Here is a 23,678-nt window from a genome sequence, read left to right on the forward strand (position 1 = left end):
TAGCTTGAAATGTTAGCATGCTGGAATGCTAACATTTTTTCCTCACCATTATTTTTCACCAATGACAATCAGCCAATTATAATGCTTTTAAAACAGGCAGCTGTGTGGGCTGCTTTAAGGTCCTTCCACCCTCATTGGGGTCCTTCAGGCATTAGAGGGGCTGTCACGCCAAATGTCTTCCGGGGGGGAAGGTTTTTGTAAGGGGGAAGAAATTGGGCGTTACAGTTCCAGGTTCGATCCCCCCCTTCCGCCATCCTAGTCGCTGCCGTTGTGTCCTTGGGCAAGATACTTTACCCACCTGCTCCCAGTGCCACCCACACTGGTTTAAATGCAACTTAGATACTGGGTTTCACTGTGTAAAAAGCGCGTTGAGTCTAAATATAATTCACTTCACGCTAGCAAGCTAACCATGTTTTAAGCACCTCTTCTTGAGTGTGTTATAATTTCACCTTTGTCTTTAGTTTTTAAGCCAAAATGCGTCCGATCTCCCTTTTCTTTCTCCAAACCGTGTCTGCTTGTAAGTACTCAGTGTGCGCGCGCTGCCGAACATGCTCCTCTGCTCGCTAAAACCAAAAATGACATGACGACGACAGGAGGGCGGGTGGACCGGTACTTTTTTAGAGGCGGTATAGTACCGAATATGATTCATTTGTATCGCTGTACTATACCAATACCGGAAAACCGTTCAACCCTAATAAGGATTGACGCAAATGTCACAGATTGGCAATTCGGCAGACAAGTCGGGGGTCAACAAAGGTGACTTTGAATGAATGCTGAAGGGACAAAATTGCCCTGATCCCTTCTGCGCACTAACGGGGAAACGAGATAAAGGAAACCTGCCGAGGACGAGATAATCCGTCTCCTCCAAGGGACAACGATCCTTCCTTGTCCCGGCATTAATCCTGGGGCAAAGCTGCTGTCCGCCTCGACTACACACACTCGCTCTTCATTAGGACATGCGGTGGGGACGAGAGTCCGAGTCCATCAGGAGTCAGGACAGACTATGTTTTCACCACGTCGGGGGGAAAAATGAAGTCTATTTGAAATAATTCATTCTTGATGGTTCATGGTTCCACCTTCCCCCACCCCCATGTTCCTGAACTGCAGTGTGAAAGGGTATGCTCTATTCCGCATACCGTAGGGCGGGGTTTTTCAACCCTTTTTTGATTTTTGAGCCAAGGCACATTTTTTGGCGTTGAAAAAATTCAGAAGCACACCACCAGCAGAAATCATTAAAAAACGAAACACAGTTGACAGTCAAAAGTCGTCACAATTGTTGGGTATGACTTTAAAGCAGGGGTCACCAACCTTTTTGAAACCAAGAGCTACTTCTTGGGTACTGATTAATGCGAAGGGCTACCAGTTTGATACACACTTAAATAAATTGCCAGAAATAGCCAATTTGCTCAATTTACCTTTAATAAATAAATCTATTTATATAAAAAAAATGGGTATTTCTGTCTGTCATTCCGTCATACATTTTTTTTTCTTTTTACGGAAGGTTTTCTGTAGAGAATAAATGATGAAAAAAACACTTAATTGAACGGTTTAAAAGAGGAGAAAACACGAAAAAAATGAAAATAAAATTTTGAAACAGTTTCGACTCTTTAAAATTCAAAATTCAACCGAAAAAAATGAATAAAAAAAACTAGCTAATTCGAATCTTTTTGAAAAAAATTAAAAAATAATTTATGGAACATCATTAGTAATTTTTCCCGATTAATAATAATTTTAGAATTTTGATGACATGTTTTAAATAGGTTAAAATCCAATCTGCACTTTGTTAAAATATATAACAAATTGGACCAAGCTATATTTCTAACAAAGACAAATCATTATTTCTCCTAGATTTTCCAGAACAAAAATGTTAAAAGAAATTCAACTTTGAAATAAGATTTAAATTTGATTCTGCAGATTTTCTAGATTTGCCAGAATAATTTTTTTGAATTTTAATCATAAAAAGTTTGAAAAAATATTTCACAAATATTCTTCGTCGAAAAAACAGAAGCTAAAATTAAGATTTTTTTTTTTCTTTATAATAATAATAATAATGATAATAAAAATACTTGAACATTGATTTAAATTGTCAGGAAAGAAGAGGAAGGAATTTAAAAGGTAAAATAAATTGCCAGAAATACCAATTTGCTTAATTTACCTTTAACTCTATGTTTTTATTAATAATTAATGATATTTATCTTTGTGGAAACACTGATCATCTTAATGATTTCTCACAATAAATATATATATTTGATGACATGTTTTAAATAGGTTAAAATCCAATCTGCACTTTGTTAGAATATATAACAAATTGAACCAAACTATATTTTTAACAAAGACAAATCATTATTTCTAATAGATTTTCCAGAACCAAAATTTTTAAATAAATTCAAAAGACTTTGAAATAAGGTTTAAACTTGATTCTACAGATTTTCTAGATTTGCCAGAATAATTTTTTTGAATTTTAATCATAAAAGGTTTGAAAAAATATTTCACAAATGTATACATCGAAAAAAACAGAAGCTAAAATGAAGAATCAAATTAAAATGCATTTATTATTCTTTACAACAATAAAAAAAAAAAATTACTTGAACATTGATTTAAATTGTCAGGAAAGAAGAGGGAGGAATTTAAAAGGTAAATGTGTTTAAAAATCCTAAAATCATTTTTAAGGTTGTATTTTTTTCTCTTTCTGAAAGTTATAAGAAGCGAAGTTAAAAAATAAATGAATTTATTCAAACAAGTGAAGACCAAGTCTTTAAAATATTTTTCTTGGATTTTCAAATTCTATGAGTTTTGTCTCTCTTAGAATTAAAAATGTCGAGCAAAGCGAGACCAGCTTGCTAGTAAATAAAATTTAAAAAATATAGGCAGCTTACTGGTAAGTGCTGCTATTTGAGCTATTTTTATAACAGGTGGGCGACTCATCTGGTCCTTACGGGCCACCTGGTGCCCGCAGACACCGCGTTGGTGACCCCTGCTTTAAACCATAATCAAGCATGCATCACTATAGCTCTTGTCTCAAAGTGGGTGGTGTACTGTCACCACCTGTCACATCACACCCTGACTTATTTGGAGTTTTTTGATGTTTTCCTGTGTGTAGTGTTTTAGTTCTTATCTTGCGCTCCTATTTTGGTGGCTTTTTCTCTTTTTTGGTGTTTTCCTGGAGCAGTTTCATGTCTTCCTTTGAGCAGCATTTCCCGCATCTACTTTGTTTTGGCAATCAAGAATAGTTGAGTTGTTTTTAATCCCTCTTTGTGGGGACATTGTTGATTGTCACCTCATGTTCGGTTGTAAATTGTGGACGCCATCTTTGCTCCACAGTAAGTCTTTACTGTCGTCCAGCATTCTGTTTTTGTTTACTTTGTAGCCAGTTCAGTTTTAGCTTTGTTTTGCATGGCCTTCTCTAAGGAAGTGGTTGTCAACCTTCTTTCAGTGATGTACCCCCTGTGAACATTTTTAATTCAAGTACCCCCTAATCAGAACAAAGCATTTTTGGTTGAAATAAAGAGATAAAGAAGTAAAATACAGCACTATGTCATCAGTTTCTGATTGATTAAATTGTATAACAGTGCAAAATATTGCTCATTTGTAGTGGTCTTTCTTGAACTATTTGGAAAATAAGATATAAAAATAACTATAAACTTGTTGAAAAATAAAGATTTCTACACATAGAAGTAATCATCAAAATAATGTGCCCTCTTTGGGGATTGTAATAGAGATCCATCTGGATTCATGAACTTAATTCTAAACATTTCTTCACAAAAAAATAAATCGTTGACATCAATATTTATGGAACATGTCCACAAAAAAATCTATCTCTCAACACTGAATATTGCATTGTTGCATTTCTTTTCACAGTTTATGAACTTGCATTCATATTTTTTTGAAGTATTATTAAATAAATATATTTATAAAGGATTTTTGAATTGTTGCTATTTTTGGAATATTTTGAAATAATCTCACGTACCCCTTGGCATACCTTTAAGTACCCCCAGGGGTACGCGTACCCCCATTTGAGAACCACTGCTCTAAGGGGCACTCATCTTTTGCTTATTTTTTGGTTTAAGCATTAGACATCTTTTTACCTTCACCCTGCCTCCCACTGTTTCTGACATCTACAAAGCAATTACCGGTAGCTACCTGCTGCCACCTAGTGATATGGAAGAGTATTACACGGTTACTCTGCCGAGCTCGAGACAGCACTGGCACATCAATTGCAGACTAGAATTACTGGTGTGCAAAAAATATTTTTAACCCAAATAGGTGAAATTAGGTAACCCAGCAGGGCACACCAGACTGTATCTCACGGCACACGAGTAGAAAAACACTGCCATAGGGCTGATCAAATGAAGCAGGCCTCCTACGGTTGGCTTGGCGTCAAACATGTTCCAGCTTGTGGGCGACGACTGAAGGTGTGTCTGTACAACTGTCTACCGATTGGTCAGTAGATCAGGATGATTCATTGCTGGTAGGAGGGATGGGGAGGGTGGGGTGGGGGGGTCTCTCCAGACATAAGAGAAAGCCTTGAGTAAATCATCCCAACAAACAACGCCTCCAGGTAGGCGCGCTTGATTTTTTTTTTTTCCTAAGCTCAAGCATCACCAATCTATGCAGTAAAACAGTGTTTTTCAACCAGTGTGCCATGGCAGATAATCTCATTTCACCTATTTGGGATGAAAATATTTTTTGCAAACCAGGAATTACATTCTGAAAATGATGTGTTGTTGTTGAGTGGTCGGCGGAGTAACCGTGTAATGTTCTTCCATATCAGTAGGTGGCAGTGTAGATGTTGGAAACAGCGGGAGGCAGCGTGCAGGTAAAAAGGTGCCTATGCTTAAAGCAAAAATAAACAAAAAGGTGAGTGCCCCTAAGGAAACGCAGTGAAGCTAAGGGAAGGCTATGCGGAACGAAACTACAACTGAACTGGCTTACAAAGTAAACAAAAACAGAATGCTGGACGACATCAAAGACTTACTGAGGGTGGAGCAAAGACATTGTACATCCAAACATGACAATCAATCAATGTCCCCACAAAGAAGGATGAAAACAACTGAAATATTCTTGATCGCTAAAACAAAGTAGATGCGGGGAATATCGCTCAAAAGGAAGACATGGAACTGCTAAAGGAAAATACCAAAAAAGAGAAAGAGCCACCAAAATAGGAGCGCAAGACAAGTAAAACACAACATACAGCAAAAAACTCCAGATAAGTCAGGGTGTGATGTGGCAGGTTGTGACAGTACATACACATACATATATATATACACATACATACACACACACACACACACATATTATATATATATATATATATATATATATATATATATATATATATAAATAAACACAAATATACTGTTTGTACACATATTAATAAATTAGACAATTGACCCCACAGACTTTTTTGTCCCCATCAATGTGGCCACTGAGTTAAAATAATTGCCATGTCTGACCACAGTTTTATTTTGCCTTCAATACACTTGGGAAATATCCCACTTCGATCTCAGATTTTAAAGTTTAAAAATCAAAAAACTTGGCCGACAACCCTTGGATAGGCATTAGCTTCTTTTGTTTGTGTCCTGACAAAACCCTAAGTCAGCATTTCACATGCAGAACTGTATTTGTCTAATTCATGTTTTTCTATTGATAAATGCATTCGTATATAGTTTCTAAGTTTCTCCTTCACGTACAAAGATATAGTAATGTATCGTCAGCAGATATATTATTATTATCAGATTATATTGCAAGTAGGGCTGCAAAGATTATTTAATTAATTTGATTTAAAAAATGGATTTGATTTAACTCAGTTGCTTTGATTAACCCATCCATCCTGAGATAGGCACCAGATCCCCCCGCAAGCCCAAAGGGAATAAGCGGTAAAAAATGGATGGATGGATGCTTTGATTAATCATTTAATGAGTCTAACTAAGAATTTATCAAATCTGGATTGCAAGGAGTACCCGGAACTTTAAATATGCAGTTTGTGCATAGCCGCTACAATACAGATTTTTTTTTTAATGTTTCGATTAAAAAACACATGTTATAAGTGCATTTTTAATGTTTACTGCAGTTATTTAAAAAAAAACAAGGTTATGGATATCAAAAGAATGTTCTCTAAAATACATTTCACGAGTAATATCCACTTACTTGATTAGTCGAACAAACTAAAGAAGTATTACTCAATTACAAAAACAATCAATAGCTGCAGCCCCAATTACAAGACTATTGTAACTTGGCAAAATGTAATAATACTGGATTGATGATAAATGGACGAACGAGTATTTGATGGCGGTATCCCAATTGTTTATGGTTCTTTTTTTTTTCCTTCGCCTCCTACAAAAGATACGGCAGACTTTCATTTGCTATATAATGCAACGGTGAATTGGAAGAAAAAATCATGTGACCATTTAATCTTGTCTCTACTGCAAATTGGAAATATCCACTTGGAGCTTAAATATTAAGTATCCCCTACTAACTTTTTTATATTTAATAAAATTAGTCGAAATTCACAAGTTTTGTTGTTAACGATGCTAAATATCTACAAAATAAAACACATGATGTAAGTACATCAATTAAGGAAAATAGGGGGAGGACACATTTTATGGCAACAATGAAATAAACTGAAATGTTATGTATCGCCAACTAATTATTTTATAACTAATAAAATGAGTCCAAATTCACAAGTTGTGTTGAAATCGCTAAGTATCTACAGAATAAAACATGTTAGTACATCAATTGAGGAAAATAGAGGGGGGCACATTTTATGGCAACACAGAAATAAGCTGAAATATTATGTATCCCCTACTAACTTTTTTTATCACTAATAAAATGAGTCCACACGTTTTGTTGTTAACGATGCTTAATATCTACAGAATAAAACACATGATGTTAGTAAATCAATTGAGGAAAATAGAGGGGGCAAACATTTTTTGGCAACACAGAAATACGATGAAATATTATGTATCCCCTACTAACTTTTTTTTAATATTAATAAAATGAGTCCAAATTCATAAGTTGTGTTGTTGACGATGCTAAGTATCTACATAATAAAACACATGTTAATACATCAATTGAGGAAAATAGAAGGGGGACACATTTTATGGTAACACAGAAAGAAGCTGAAATATTATGTATCCCCTACTAACTTTTTTTGTAAGTAATAAAATGGGTCCAGATTCACAAGTTTTGTTGTTGACGATGCTAAGTATTTACAGAATAAAACACGTTAGTACATCAAATGAGGAAAATAGAGGGGGGGGACACATTTTATGGCAACACAGAAATAAGATGAACTATTAAGACTCCCGTACTAACTTTTTTTTATAATTAATGAGATGAGTCCACAAGTTTTGTTGTTGACGATGCTAAGTATCTACAGAATAAAACACATGATGCTAGTACATCAATTGAGGAAAATAGAGGGGGGGGACACATTTTACAGCAACACAGAAATAAACTGAAATATTAAGCATCCGCTACTAACTTTTTTATAATTAATAAAATGGGTCCAAATTCACAATTTTTGTTGTTGACGATGCTAAGTATCTACAAAATAAAACATGATGTTAGTACATCAATTGAGGAAAATAGAGGGGGACACATTTTTTGGTAACATAGAACTAAACTGAAATATTAAGCATCCCCAACTAACTTTTTTCATAACTAATAAAATGAGTCCACACGTTTTGTTGTTGACGATGCTAAATATCCACAGAATAAAACACATGTTAGTACATCAATTGAGGAAAATAGAGGGGGGGGGGGGGGGGGGGGACACATTTTATGGCAACACAGAAATAAGCTGAACTATTATGTATTCCCTACTAACTTTTTTTGTAAGTAATAAAATGTCTCCAGATTCACAAGTTTTGTTGTTGACAACACTAAGTATCTACAGAATAAAACATGTTAGTACATCAATTGAGGAAAATAGAGGGGGGGGACACATTTTATGGCAACACAGAAATAAGATGAAATATTATGTATCCCCAACTAACTTTTATTATAATGTATAAAATGTGTCCACATTTTTAAGTTTTGTTGTTGACGATGCTAATTATCTACAGAATAAAACACATGATGTTAGTACATCACTTAAGGAAAATAGAGGGGGGGGACACATTTTACAGCAACACAGAAATAACCTGAAATATTAAGCATCCGCTACTAACTTTTTTTATAATTAATAAAATGGGTCCAAATTCACAATTTTTGTTGTTGACGATGCTAAGTATCTAAAAAGTAAAACATGATGTTAGTAAATCAATTGAGGAAAATATGGGGGGGACACATTTTATGGCAACACAGAAAAAAAGCTGAATTATTATGTATCCCCTACTAACTTTTCTTATATTTAAAATGTGTCCAAATTCACAAGTTTTGTTGTTGACGATGCTTAATATCTACAGAATAAAATATGATGTTAGTACATCAATTGAGGAAAATAGAGGGGCGGGGGGGACATTTTATGGCAACACAGAAATAAGCTGAAATATTATATATCCACTACTAACTTGTATTATAATTAATAAATATATGTCCAAATTCACAAGTTTAGTCGTTGACGACGCTAAGTATCTACAGAATAAAACATGATGTTAGTACATTAATTAAGGAAAATAGAGGGCGGAGGGACACATTTTATGGCAACACAAAATAAAAATGATTATGTATCCCCTACTAACATTTATTATAATTTATAAAATATATGTCCAAATTCACAAGTTTTGTTGTTGACGACGCTAAATATATGCAGACTTAAACACATGATGCTAGTACATCAATTAAGGAAAATAGAGGGGGGACACATTTTATGGCAACACAGAAATAAACTGAAATATTAACCATCCCCTACTAACTTTTTTTATAATTAATAAAATGAGTCCACAATTTTTGTTAACGATGCTAAGTATCTACAGAATAAAACACATGTTGTTAGTACATCAATTAAGGAAAATAGAGAGGGGGGGGGACACATTTTATGGCAACACAGAAATAAGCTGAAATATTATGTATCCCCTACTAACTTTTATAACAATTAATAAAATATATGTCCAAAATCACAAGTTTTGTCGTTGACGACGCTAAGTATCTACAGAATAAAACATGATGTTAGTACATCAATTAAGGAAAATAGAGGGGGGACACATTTTATGGCAACACAGAAATAAACAGAAATATTAAGCATCCCCTACTAACTTTTTTTATAATTAATAAAATGAGTCTACAAGTTTTGTTAACGATGCTAAGTATCTACAGAATAAAACACATGTTAGTACATCAATTAAGGAAAATAGAGGGGAGGGGACACATTTTACAGCAACACAGAAATAAACTGAAATATTAAGCATCCGCTACTAACGTTTTTTAATGATTAATAAAATGGGTCCAAATTCACAATTTTTGTTGTTGACAACGCTGAGTATCTACAGAATAAAACATGATGTTAATGCATCAATTAAGGAAAATAGAGGGGGGACACATTTTATGGCAACACAGAAAAAAACTGAAATATTAAGCATCCCCTACTAACTTTTTTTATAATTAATACAATGAGTCCACAAGTTTTGTTGTTAACTATGCTAAATATCTACAGAATAAAACACACGATGTTAGTACATCAATTAAGGAAAATAGAGGGTGGGGGGACACATTTTATAGCAACACAGAAAAAAAATATTATGTATCCCCAAATAACTTTTATTATAATTAATAAAATATTTGTCCAAATTCACAAGTTTTGTCGTTGACGACGCTAAGTATCTACAGAATAAAACATGATGCTAGTACATCAATTAAGGAAAATAGAGGGCGGGGGACACATTTTATGGCAACTCAGATGTAAACAAAAAACATGGCGGACAACCCCATGCTAAGCTATCATTAGCTCCGCTCCTGTAATAAACCACCTGCCGTTTAAATTATCCATGTTTGAATTGTAAATTACACAAACCAGATTTGTTTATCTTCGAAGGTATTTTTGTTATAGTTGCGTCTTCGCGTTCTTTTCCGTGACAAACCACGCCAGCGGTGCATTTACGGCAATGAGCAACAGCTGCGGCGAAAGTTTCCCGCTTAAAAAAAAAACAACCCATGTCACGTGACGTGACGCCAACATTGCTAACTCACGTGCCCAGCACTTCCTTGAAGTCGAACACGCTCTTGATGTCGTCGACGTGTTTTTTCCACGACCCGTCGGCGGACTCGCCGTTCTCTTTCGCCATGTCTCGCCGCGTGGGGAGGAGGGGAGGGCGGAAGCGAGCTGACGAACCAACAGCCCCCCCAAAAAAATGAAGAAGAAGGAAAAAAAAAAGTCTTGAAGTGTTCCGTCACGGCGTGCAGAGCTTGGCGGACTAAACCCCGCGTGTGCTTCGGCTCTGCGTGGAGGAGAAACACGAGCGTCTCCCTCCCACCCTTCCTGTCGTCTTCTCACGCCTGTGTGTGCGTGTCTCCTCCCACCCGCGGGCCGGCAAGCGAGGGTGGTTTTTCAGGCGGTGATGAGAAGAGGGAAGCTCGGCTGTGGAGGACGCCGTGACGCCGTGTGGACCGCCGCGGAGAGACGGGTGGAAGGGGGGGTCGTCAGCGCGGATCAAGTGCGGCACGCATTGCACCAAATCGATGGAAAGTGCCCGGGGAGTGGACACCGTGCATGTCCCGGTTCAAAGGCGGTCATCCCGGGGAAGGAGGAGGAACATCCGCCGCCGGTCAGGGAGGGAGCTGCGTGGTTTACGGGATCTGACACGGCACTTGCACCTTTAAAAGCCTCTTTTTCTTTTTCTTTTTTTAATTAAAAAAATCTAAGTATTTGTGCTCTTTATTCCTTTTATTTTTATCTTGCCGATATTTAGTGTTTCAAACTGGCCACCTGTTGCTAGGCAGAGTTAATGGGTCTTAATCCTGACTGCCCCTTCAGCCAATCACAGACACTTATTGTGGTTAATTGTCCCCTGCCGCGGGAGCGCGCGTGGTGGCGGAGCTCCTGTGTTACTAGCCAGTGCCAACATGCACGCTAACATTAAATAGCTAACTTTATTTTTTTTTCAAATGTTACACGTTTTTCTCTAAATACACAGCCATACACCTTATTGTCCTTTAACTTGGTATGTGAAACACGCTAACTGTTAGCACGTGTAGGTTAGCATGCTAATATTAAAGTGCTAACTTTTTTTATAAAATTTTCAAATGTTACACTTTTTTCTCTAATTTCACAGCCATACACCTTATAGTCATTTAACTTGGTATATGAAACACGCTAATTGTTAGCATGTATAGGTTAGCATGCTAACTTTTTTTTATTTACAAATGTTACACTTTTTTCACTAATTAGACAGCCATACACCTTATAGTCATTAAACTTGGTTTGTGAAACACGTTAACTGTTAGCATGTATATGCTAGCATGCTAACATTAAAATACAGGCTTTTTTAGCTATTTATGCAACCATTTGCTCTAGTCAGATAGCTGGGTGTGTGACACTTGTTAACCGCTAGCTAGCATAAACATGCTAACTTTATGTGAAACATGCTAACTGATAGCATGTATATGTTAGCATGCTAACATTTACATGCAAGGTTTTTTTTTTTTTTAGCTAATTTTGCAACCATTTACCCTAGAGTCATTTAACTTGGTATGTGACACTTGTTAACTGCTAGCTAGAATGTTAATGTTAACATGTTAGCATGCTAACATTAACATGCTAACTTTTTAGCCAGCTTTACCTTTATTTTCTCTAATTAGACAGCCATACACCTTATAGTCATATAATTTGGTATGTGAAACACGCTAACTGTTAGCATGCTAACATTAAAATGCTGTAACAAACAGCTTACCAGCCCATTCGCATGTTGTATGTGGCTTTTGCAGACACACATAAGTGACTGCAAGGCATACTTACTCAACAGCCATACAGGTTACACTGAGGGTTGTGATATAAACAACTTTAACACTCTTACTAATATGCGCCACGCTGTGAACCCACACCAAACAAAGATGACAAACACATTTCAGGAGAACATCCGCACTGTAACACAAACGCAACGTAACAAATACCCAGAATTCCATGCATCCCTGACTCTTCCGGGCTCCATTATACACCCCCGCTAAAAACAAACCCCGCCCCCCTAACCGACGCACGGAGGGGGAGGGGGGTGTATAATAGAGCCCGGAAGAGTCAGGGATGCATGGGATTCTGGGTATTTGTTACGTTGCGTTTATAATGTGTTACAGTGCCGATGTTCTCCTGAATTGTGTTTGGCATTCTTGTTTGGTGTGGGTTCACAGTGTGGTGCATATTAGTAAGAGTGCTAAAGTTGTTTATAGCACAACCCTCAGTGTAACCTGTATGGCTGTTGAACAACTATGCCTTGCAGTTGCTTGTGCGTTGAGTCAGCAGCCGGCACTCAGATAGCATAGTATTAAAGAGGACACTACGACATGGTTGACAGGACGTTTAAGGCATTGCCATAACGGCATGGCCTCAATATTGTTGTCTGGGTGAAAATCTCAGAATGTTATCCTGGGGAGATTTCTGGGAGAGGCAATGAAATTTGGAAAACCTCCCGGTAAAATGGGGGGGTCGGCAAGTATGCAGCTGAGCCACATTAGAGTGATCCAAGAGCCGCAGGTTGCCGACCCCTGATCTACAGAGATACAAAGAATTGCTATTGCAACATCCAGTAGACACACGTAGAAGAGCTGTTTCTTTCATTCAAAAATTTCAGGTTAATTTGTATACTTAGCAAACCTGTTCGTACGTTCGACACCCCTGCCTTAGAGCCATATTACTTAGAATATGGCTGTAAGGGTATTACTTACTTTGTTGGCACACATGCTAAGTGTTGGCTTTTTACTTCCTATTCTATTCTATTTGATTAATGTGCGCATGCCAATGTTTTAGACTAGCTCTTTAGTTAATTTTGCACAGTTTAACGTAAAACTCACGGATTCGGACACTATCTTAAAAAGTACGGCGGTTTGTGGCAACCCCCGGCCTAGTTTTCTTTCTATCATCACGTTTATTTGAGGAAGAAAACATTCGAAGGGCATAAAGATGCTTGTTTGGTGCTTTCAGGTTCATTCGACAGCGTCAGTGAGATGACAACCACACCCGACAGAAGCATGAAAATAGATTTATTTCTCTTTAAATACTTTGATTGGGTTCATTTGCATTTGCCCTTGAGCACCATGAACACGGTTCTGCCATGAAAATAATCCAGTACCTACTATCTGTGTGCCGGATCAAGGCACATTAAATATGACACAACACGGGCTAACTCAGTGTTAAGAGTTTTCTAAAAGGTCAGAAACTTCTTCAAATGACGCTTTGCATCACTTCCAGTTAAGTATGCAGATTCTTCAATGACTATAAATATTGGGGGGGGGTGTTCACCGGAGCGATACTTCCGATGGAGCGTTTGTTGACTCCCGAGTGTGACACAACACAAACTGTTTAATCAACCTAAAGTTGTTTTCAAAATAAAGTGTTCTAGTCCTAAGAGAAGGTGGCGTTGAGTAGGGCCTCTTGCTGCTGCTGATGGATGGCGCCGATGCCCACGGCGGGAGCGGGCAGAGCGGGTCGGCTCGCTAACCGCAGCTGGAGAATCAAACCAACTTGTTGTTTTTTTGTTCCTCTTTTCTTTCAGATTCGACATTTGAACACAAAACAGGAGTAATGCTCACCTTGCAGGCCAGTTGCTTCTCAAACCTGGGGTTGACGAAAGACCAGGGGCCCATGTTCTGAGGCTCCTCCTGGCTCCAGACGAACTCTGCAAGGTATTTCAGTTTGCATGCACGCTGTTTAGTCAAAGTGAAAGAACAAGTCGGCGAGTCAAAGTGAAAGTTTTTTGAATTGCCTGCAGATATCATTGAAAGTGTATTGTATCATAACAACATGACTGCAAATTGTAAGTTGCTACTTTGGGACTACTTTTGTTTACGCATTAGTTATGTTTGTTGTCCGCTAATGATAGCGATTTGGCAACGCATAGCTAGTAATGTTAGCAATCATTAAAAGTGTATTGTATCATAACAACATGACTGCAAATTGTTAGTTGCTACTTTGGGACTACTTTTGTTTACGCATTAGTTCTGTTTGTTGTCGACTAGTAATAGCGATTTGGCAACCATTGGCTAGTATCGTTAGCCATCATTGAAAGTGTATAGTATCATAACAACATGACTGCAAATTGTTAGTTGCTACTTTGGGACTACTTTTGTTTACGCATTAATTCTGTTTGTTGTCCACTAATGATAGCGATTTGGCAACGCTAGCTAGTAATGTTAGCAATCATTAAAAGTGTATTGCATCATAACAACATGACTGCAAATTGTAAGTTGCTACTTTGGGACTACTTTTGTTTACGCATTAGTTATGTTTGTTGTCCGCTAATTATAGCGATTTGGCAACGCATAGCTAGTAATGTTAGCAATCATTAAAAGTGTATTGCATCATAACAACATGACTGCAAATTGTTAGTTGCTACTCTGGGACTACTTTTGTTTACGCATTAGTTCTGTTTGTTGTCGACTAGTAATAGCGATTTGGCAACCATTGGCTAGTATCGTTAGCCATCATTGAAAGTGTATAGTATCATAACAACATGACTGCAAATTGTTAGTTGCTACTTTGGGACTACTTTTGTTTACGCATTAATTCTGTTTGTTGTCCACTAATGATAGCGATTTGGCAAAGCATAGCTAGTAACGTTAACCATCACTGAAAGTGTATTGTATCATAACAACATGACTGCAAATTGTTAGTTGCTACTTTGGAACTACTTTTGTTTACGCATAAGTTATGTTTGTTGTCGACTAGTAATAGCGATTTGGCAACCATTGGCTAGTATTGTTAGCCATCATTGAAAGTGTATTGTATCATAGCAACATGACTGTAAATTGTTAGTTGCTACTTTGGGACTACTTTTGTTTACGCATTAGTTCTGTTTGTTGTCGACTAGTAATAGCGATTTGGCAACCATTGGCTAGTATCGTTAGCCATCATTGAAAGTGTATAGTATCATAACAACATGACTGCAAATTGTTAGTTGCTACTTTGGGACTACTTTTGTTTACGCATTAATTCTGTTTGTTGTCCACTAATGATAGCGATTTGGCAACGCTAGCTAGTAATGTTAGCAATCATTAAAAGTGTATTGCATCATAACAACATGACTGCAAATTGTTAATTGCTACTTTGGAACTACTTTTGTTTACGCATAAGTTATGTTTTTTTGTCCGCTAATGATAGCGATTTGGCAACGCTAGCTAGTAATGTTAGCAATCATTATAATTGTATTGCATCATAACAACATGACTGCAAATTGTTAGTTGCTACTTTGGGACTACTTTTGTTTACGCATTAGTTCTGTTTGTTGTCGACTAGTAATAGCGATTTGGCAACCATTGGTTAGTATCGTTAGCCATCATTGAAAGTGTATAGTATCATAACAACATGACTGCAAATTGTTAGTTGCTACTTTTGGACTACTTTTGTTTACGCATTAATTCTGTTTGTTGTCCGCTAATGATAGCGATCTGGCAAAACATAGCTAGTAACGTTAACCATCACTGAAAGTGTATTGTATCATAACAACATGACTGCAAATTCTTAGTTGCTACTTTGGAACTACTTTTGTTTACGCATAAGTTATGTTTTTTTGTCCGCTAATGATAGCGATTTGGCAACGCTAGCTAGTAATGTTAGCGATCATTAAAAGTGTATTGCATCATAACAACATGACTGCAAATTGTTAGATGCTACTTTGGGACTACTTTTGTTTACGCATTAGTTATGTTTGTTGTCCGCTAATGATAGCGATTTGGCAACGCATAGCTAGTAATGTTAGCAATCATTAAAAGTGTATTGTATCATAACAACATGACTGCAAATTGTTAGTTGCTACTTTGGGACTACTTTTGTTTACGCATTAGTTCTGTTTGTTGTCGACTAGTAATAGCGATTTGGCAACCATTGGTTAGTATCGTTAGCCATCATTGAAAGTGTGTAGTATCATAACAACATGACTGCAAATTGTTAGTTGCTACTTTTGGACTACTTTTGTTTATGCATTAATTCTGTTTGTTGTCCGCTAATGATAGCGATTTGGCAAAACATAGCTAGTAACGTTAACCATCACTGAAAGTGTATTGTATCATAACAACATGACTGCAAATTCTGAGTTGCTACTTTGGAACTACTTTTGTTTACGCATAAGTTATGTTTTTTTGTCCGCTAATGATAGCGATTTGGCAACGCTAGCTAGTAATGTTAGCGATCATTAAAAGTGTATTGCATCATAACAACATGACTGCAAATTGTTAGATGCTACTTTGGGACTACTTTTGTTTACGCATTAGTTATGTTTGTTGTCCGCTAATGATAGCGATTTGGCAACGCATAGCTAGTAATGTTAGCAATCATTAAAAGTGTATTGTATCATAACAACATGACTGCAAATTGTTAGTTGCTACTTTGGGACTACTTTTGTTTACGCATTAGTTATGTTTGTTGTCCGCTAATGATAGCGATTTGGCAACGCTAGCTAGTAATGTTAGCGATCATTAAAAGTGTATTGCATCATAACAACATGACTGCAAATTGTTAGATGCTACTTTGGGACTACTTTTGTTTACGCATTAGTTATGTTTGTTGTCCGCTAATGATAGCGATTTGGCAACGCATAGCTAGTAATGTTAGCAATCATTAAAAGTGTATTGTATCATAACAACATGACTGCAAATTGTTAGTTGCTACTTTGGGACTACTTTTGTTTACGCATTAGTTCTGTTTGTTGTCGACTAGTAATAGCGATTTGGCAACCATTGGTTAGTATCGTTAGCCATCATTGAAAGTGTATAGTATCATAACAACATGACTGCAAATTGTTAGTTGCTACTTTTGGACTACTTTTGTTTACGCATTAATTCTGTTTGTTGTCCGCTAATGATAGCGATTTGGCAAAACATAGCTAGTAACGTTAACCATCACTGAAAGTGTATTGTATCATAACAACATGACTGCAAATTCTTAGTTGCTACTTTGGAACTACTTTTGTTTACGCATAAGTTATGTTTTTTTGTCCGCTAATGATAGCGATTTGGCAACGCTAGCTAGTAATGTTAGCGATCATTAAAAGTGTATTGCATCATAACAACATGACTGCAAATTGTTAGATGCTACTTTGGGACTACTTTTGTTTACGCATTAGTTATGTTTGTTGTCCGCTAATGATAGCGATTTGGCAACGCATAGCTAGTAATGTTAGCAATCATTAAAAGTGTATTGTATCATAACAACATGACTGCAAATTGTTAGTTGCTACTTTGGGACTACTTTTGTTTACGCATTAGTTATGTTTGTTGTCCGCTAATGATAGCGATTTGGCAACATATAGCTACTTTAATAGGGCCCCTTTAGACAACATTTCTCTTTTCTAAAGTAAAGCAGTACAGAAAATATGATCATCTAAATCAACAATATGATTTTTCTGAGTGGCTGAAAAGACAAATTGAAAAAATCAAAATAAAAACCCATACAAAATCGATTCTTTATTTTATTTTTTACAAATAAAAATCGAGATTAAGGTGAAAATGTTTTTTTTTGACAGCTCTAATAAGTGTGTATTTTTTTATTATTTGAATATCCTATGTACATTTGTGTCAAAACAACAAAAAATAAATAAAATGGCTGTATTGTATTTCAAAATAAGATTTTTTTTTAAGTCAACAAAAACTCAAAAATCAAGATCAATATCAATATACCTATTTAAATATAATTAATCAATTATTAATTATTATTATTATTAATTTACCTATTTAAATATAATTATTCACTATATATTTTTTAGTACATGTTTGTTTTCGTTTTTTTGCCTGTCTGGTTGCTGATGGACTTTTATTTTGTTTATTTTCAAGGTGTGTGCTTGACCCACCTTTAGCGTTGGGGTACTTCCGGAGTTCTGCCTGCAGAGCGTCCAGAGGGAAAGGACAGAGCTCCTCCAAGCGAACAAGCGCCGTGTCATGTTTGGCTGCAGCGTCCCTCTGCTTCAGCAAGGCGTAGTAGTGTTTCCCTGAGCACAGCACCACCTTCTGGACACTGCGTGCAATCACAAAAACAGTTGACCACCGTAGATACTCGGGGATGACAACAAATGTCTTGTGTTGTACCTTTCGGCTGGGACGGAGGTGTCTCCCAAAACGGGTCTGAAGGACTGTCCTGGTGCCATCTCGCTCAAGCTGGACGCCGCCCCCTTTAGGAAGAACAGTGATATCAACGTCAAGTAAATATTTTTTTACAAACCCCAAAACCAGTGAAGTTGGCACGTTGTGTAAATGGTAAATTAAAAACTAAATACAATGATTTGCCAATCCTTTTCAACTTGTATTCTATTGAATGGACGGCAAAGACAAGATATTTAATGTTTTAACTGGAAAACTTTATATTTGCAAATAATACCATATTTGGAGTTTGATGTCTGCAACATGTTTAAAAAAAGCTGGCACAGGTGGCAAAAAAGACAGAGAAAGTTGAGGATTGCTCATCAAACACTTATTTGGAACATTCCACAGGCTGGTTGGGAACAGGTGGGTGCCATGATCGGGTATAAAAGCAGCTTCCATTAAATGCTCAACCATTCACAAACAAGATGGGGCGAGGGTCACCACTTTGTCAACAAATGCGTGAGCAAATTGTCCGACGGTTTAAGAACAACATTTCTCAACCAGCTATTGCAAGGAATTCAGGGATTTCACCATATATGGTCTGTGATATCATCAAAAGGTTCAGAGAATCACTGCACGTAACATAGAATGCCCGTGACCTTGGATCCCTCAGGCAATACTGCATCAAAAACCAACATCGGTGTGTAAAGGATATCACCACATGGGCTCAGGAACACTTCAGAAAACCACTGTCAGTACCTTCAGTTGGTCTCTACATCTGTAAGTGCAAGTTAAAACTCTACTATGCAAAGCCAAAGCCATTTATCAACAACACCCAGAACCGCTGCAGACTTTGCTGGGCCCGAAGGACTGATGCAAAGTGGAAAAGTGTTCTAACGAGTACATATTTCAAATTATTTTTTTGGGAAACTGTGGACGTTGTGTCATCCGGAACAAAGAGGAAAAGAATCATTGGGATTGTTCTAGGCGCAAAGTTGAAAAGCCAGCATCTGTGATAGTATGGGGGTGTATTAGTGCCCAAGGCATGGGTAACTTACACATCTGTGAAGACACCATTTATACAGGTTTTGGAGCAACATATATTGCCATCCTAGCAAAGTATTTTTCATGGACGCCCTTTCTTATTTCAGCAAGCCAATGCCAAGCCACGTGTAGAAACAGCATGGCTTCATAGTTAACAGTGTGGGTACTATACTGGCCTGCCTGTAGTCCAGACCTGTCTCCCTTTGAAAATGTGTGGCGCATTGTAAAATACCACAACGGAGACCCCGGACTGTTTAATAACTTAAGCTGTACATCAAGCAAGAATGGGAAATAATTCCACCTGAAAAGCTTCAAAAATGTGTCTCCTCAGTTCCCAATCGTTTACTGAGTGTTGTTAAAAGGAAAAGCCATGTAACACAGTGGTAAAAATGCCCCTGTGACAACTTTTTTTGCAATGTGTTGCTGTCAATAAATTGTAAGTAAATGATTATTTGCACACACAAAAAATAGGTTTGTCAGTGTAAACATTACATATCTTGTCTTTGCAGTCTATTCAAATGAATATAAGTTGAAAATGATTTGTAAATCATTGCATTCTGTTTTGATTTACCATTTGAACGACGTGTCAACTTCACTGGTTTTGGGGTTTGTAAAAACTACTGATATACTTCCCGAAAACCTCAGCAGCATCTTGGGTCCGATGACGATGAGGGGCTTGCGGAAGTTGCGGATCATCTGCCGCCGGAGCAGGTGGAAGTACTGGGCGGAGGTGGTGGGGTTGACCACAGCCATGTTGACATTGTCGCCGTCCACGCCCTCCTCCTTGCTGTCGCACATCTACAGTAAGTGGAGAAGACGGACACCAGGTGTGTTTGTTACTAGCACAATGAGTGGTTTTGATTGATTGATTGATTGCTACTTTTATTAGTGGATTGCACAGTACAGTAAATATTCCGTACAATTGACCACTAAATGGTAACACTTTTTTAACTTGTTTAAGTCGGGGTCCACATTAATCAATTCCTTGTACAAATATATACTATCAGCATAATACAGTCATCACACAGGTTAATCATCATAGAATATACATTGAATTATTTACATTATTTACAATCTGGGGGGTGGGATGTGAAGCTTTGGTTGATATCAGTACTTCAGTCATCAACAATTGCATCAACAGAGAAATGTGGACATTGAAACAGTGTAGGTCTTACTTAGTAGGATATGTACAGCCAGCAGAGAACATAGTGAGTTCACGTAGCATAAGAACTAGTATATAAATTAGAAGTACATTTGATTATTTACATTAGGTTATTTATAATCCGGGGAGATGGGATGTGAATGGAGGAGGGTATTAGTAAAGGGTTGAAGTTGCCTGGAGGTGTTGTTTTAGAGCGGTTTTGAAGGAATATAGAGATGCACTTACTTGTTGGGAGTGCATTCCTTATTGATGTGGCATAGAAAGAGAATGAGTTAAGACCTTTGTTGGATCGGAATCTGGGTTTAACGTGGTTTGTGGAGCTCCCCCTGGTGTTGTGTTTATGGCGGTCATTTACGTTAAGGAAGTAGTTTGACATGTACTTCGGTATCAGGGAGGTGTAGCGGATTTTATAGACTAGGCTCAGTGCAAGTTGTTTTACTCTGTCCTCCACCCTGAGCCAGCCCACTTTGGAGAAGTGGGTTGGAGTGAGGTGTGATCTGGGGTGGAGGTCGCAGTGAACTTTACCTGTAATTAACAGGATTATGCTAAAAGAAACATGCAAAATGCGGTGCAAATCTGGGTAAAATATATATAATTTTATCATTTAATTGTTAAGAAGACTCCATGAACCAAGTGTTAAACAAATCACAATGTTTCATGAAGAAAGCCCTAGATTCTGTTTTTCAAGCTAGTAACGTCCTGCTTGTTGTCAAAACGAACACTCATCAATTACCGTATTTTCCACCATATAAGGCGCACCTAAAAACCTCAGTGCGCTTTATAATCCGGTGCGCCTTATATGTGGACCAATATTGAGCCACAACAGGTCTCGCAACTACGGTAAGAAGCCACCGACTTCATTTTCCCCCGTAGAAGAAGAAGTGCGCTTCTTCTTCTACGATAAGCAGCCGCCGACTTCATTTTCCCTCGTAGAAGAAGAAGCGCGCGGTGCATGCTGGGATATATGACTGCGGGAGGCGTGCTGTTTCTGTGTGTTTATGTAAAGACCCCAAAATGGCTCCTATTAGGAGACACGCTTACGACGCAGAGTTTAAACTCAAGGCCATCAGTCACCCAGTAGAACACGGGAATAGAGCAGCAGCGAGAGAATTTAACATTAACAGCGGCGATAGTGACTCATTTAATGGCGACTTCGACTATTTGATTCGAACACTGAAGAAGAAGAATTTGAGGGATTCGTGGATGAGGAATAACTTAATAAAGCGAGCTTTACATGTTTTTTTTGTGTGTTGTGTGACATTATCGTTTGAGCAACATTGAGTTATTGATATATTAATGCTTTGCACTATTTCGAGTGTTACTATATTGTGATTGCACTAACGTTTGATTTATCGTAACAGTATCAGACTGTTTTTTACGTGTTTATTGAATCGGGGAAAATAATAAAACAGCTGTTTATTCATTTTGGGAGTGAACTGAGTTGTCAGAACGCTGGTTTTAGGTCAGTCAAATAAAGTTTGACTGACCTATCCGACTGTTTTGTTGATATTCCCTTTAGCGCAGCTCCATCTAAAGCAGGGGTCACCAACGCGGTGCCCACGGGGGCACCAGGTCGCCCGTAAGGACCAGATGATTCGCCCGCTGGCCTGTTCTAAAAATAGCTCAAATAGCAGCACTTACCAGTGAGCTGCCTCTATTTTTTGAATTGTATTTATTTACTAGCAAGCTGGTCTCGCTTTGCTCAACATTTTTAATTCAAAGAGAGACAAAACTCAAATAGAATTTGAAAATCCAAGAAAATATTTTAAAGACTTGGTCTTCACTTGTTTAAATAAATTCTTTTTTTTTTTTTACTTTGCTACTTATAACTTTCAGAAAGACAATTTTAGAGAAAATATACAACCTTGAAAATGATTTTAGGATTTTTAAACACCTTTTAAATTTCTTCCTCTTCTTTCCTGACAATTTAAATCAATGTTCAAGTACATTTTTTTTAATGTAAAGAATAATAAATACATTTTAATTTAATTCTTCATTTTAACTTCTGTTTTTTCGACGAAGAATATTTGTGAAATATTTCTTCAAACTTATTAGGATTAAAATAAAAAATAAAAATGATTTGTCTGTTAGAAATATAGCTTGGTCCAATTTGTTATATATTTTAACAAAGTGAAGATTGGATTTTAACCTATTTAAAATAAAAATTCTAAAATTAATCTTGATCAGGAAATATTACTAATGATGTTCCATTAATTTTTTCATTTTTTTTTTAAAAGATTCGAATTAGCTAGTTTTTCTATTCTTTTTTTTGTTTGAATTTTAAAGACTCGAAATATATTTATAAAAATATTTATCTGTTTCTATATATAGTATTTATTGTGAGAAATCATTAAGATGATCAGTGTTTCTACAAAGATAAATATTACTAATTAATAATAATAACATAAAGTTAAAGGTAAATTGAGCAAATTGGCTATTTATGGCAATTTATTTAAGTGTGTATCAAACTGGTAGCCCTTCGCATTAATCAGTAGAATAGCTCTTGGTTTCAAAAAGCTTGGTGACCCCTGATCTAAAGAATGCGTAACGTAACCCCAGCCTCTACTGTAGCGTTTATTCTAGGCGCCTTATATTGTGGTGCGTCTTATATATGAACAAAGTTTTAAAATAGGCCATTCATTGAAGGTGCGCCTTATAATCCGGTGCGCCTTATAGTGCGGAAAATACGGTACATCCATTTACTTTTTTAAGTCAGATATAACTTTAGTTTGTGCACATCTTTTTTTGTGGCATCAAGGCGTCTTTGTAGGATATTTACAACATGTGCTATATTAAAAAGGGTCTTTTTAATCGGTTATCAGATTTAACTTTGCACCCGTTCCTAAATCAATCAATCAATGTTTATTTATATAGCCCCAAATCACAAATGTCTCAAAGGACTGCACAAATCATTACGACTACAACATCCTCGGAAGAACCCACAAAAAAATGTCCACTCTTCCACGCTACACTACTTTATAGTACATGCCATTGTTGTGTAGCATCTTAGCATAGGTGGCTAAGGGTGTCTTAACCTGCAGGAAGCGCTCCATGCGACAGGAGGAATGTTCCGGTCCGGCGCCGTCGTAGCCGTGGGGCAGCAGGATCACCATCCCACATTGGAGCAGCCACTTGGCCTCGCCTGCAAACACACCAGTTGAACAGCTGAACGTTTTTCTTCAAATCCCCCGAAAACTGAATGTAATTCTTAAGGGGAAATGCACTGTTTTTTTAGAAAGACATGAAGACTGTCAGGTTCAAATACTGATGACACCTATTCAGCGAGACAAGAAGCAAGGAATTAAACAGAGACAGA

At 37.1% G+C, this 23,678-nt stretch overlaps 2 protein-coding genes across 3 annotated transcripts in view; both read right to left on the reverse strand.

The window, feature by feature from the left end:
* The window catches only part of camk1db (calcium/calmodulin-dependent protein kinase 1Db), a 101,310-nt gene extending 90,549 nt beyond the window's left edge, over positions 1-10,761 (reverse strand). The window contains exon 1 of the mRNA XM_061894277.1: positions 10,129-10,761. Within this exon, the coding sequence (XP_061750261.1) occupies positions 10,129-10,223 (95 nt within the window). The 5' untranslated portion in view covers positions 10,224-10,761. The remainder of the gene's footprint in view (positions 1-10,128) is intronic.
* A 2,350-nt stretch (positions 10,762-13,111) lies between these two features.
* dhtkd1 (dehydrogenase E1 and transketolase domain containing 1) overlaps positions 13,112-23,678 on the reverse strand; it is a 57,076-nt gene continuing 46,509 nt past the window's right edge. Inside the window, exons 12-18 of one of the 2 annotated variants that reach the window (XM_061894276.1) lie at positions 23,398-23,504; positions 19,832-19,998; positions 18,163-18,243; positions 17,928-18,091; positions 13,678-13,763; positions 13,486-13,591; positions 13,112-13,442 (exon numbers count right to left, since the gene is read on the reverse strand). In XM_061894276.1, coding sequence (XP_061750260.1) covers positions 13,490-13,591; positions 13,678-13,763; positions 17,928-18,091; positions 18,163-18,243; positions 19,832-19,998; positions 23,398-23,504 — 707 coding nt within the window. In that variant the 3' untranslated portion in view covers positions 13,112-13,442; positions 13,486-13,489. Of the gene's footprint in view, positions 13,592-13,677; positions 13,764-17,927; positions 18,092-18,162; positions 18,244-19,831; positions 19,999-23,397; positions 23,505-23,678 lie in introns of both variants that reach the window. The other variant, XM_061894275.1, reaches the window with a different exon arrangement.

Source organism: Nerophis ophidion, linkage group LG03 (assembly GCF_033978795.1).
Source record: "Nerophis ophidion isolate RoL-2023_Sa linkage group LG03, RoL_Noph_v1.0, whole genome shotgun sequence".
Classification (NCBI taxonomy): Eukaryota; Metazoa; Chordata; class Actinopteri; order Syngnathiformes; family Syngnathidae; genus Nerophis; species Nerophis ophidion.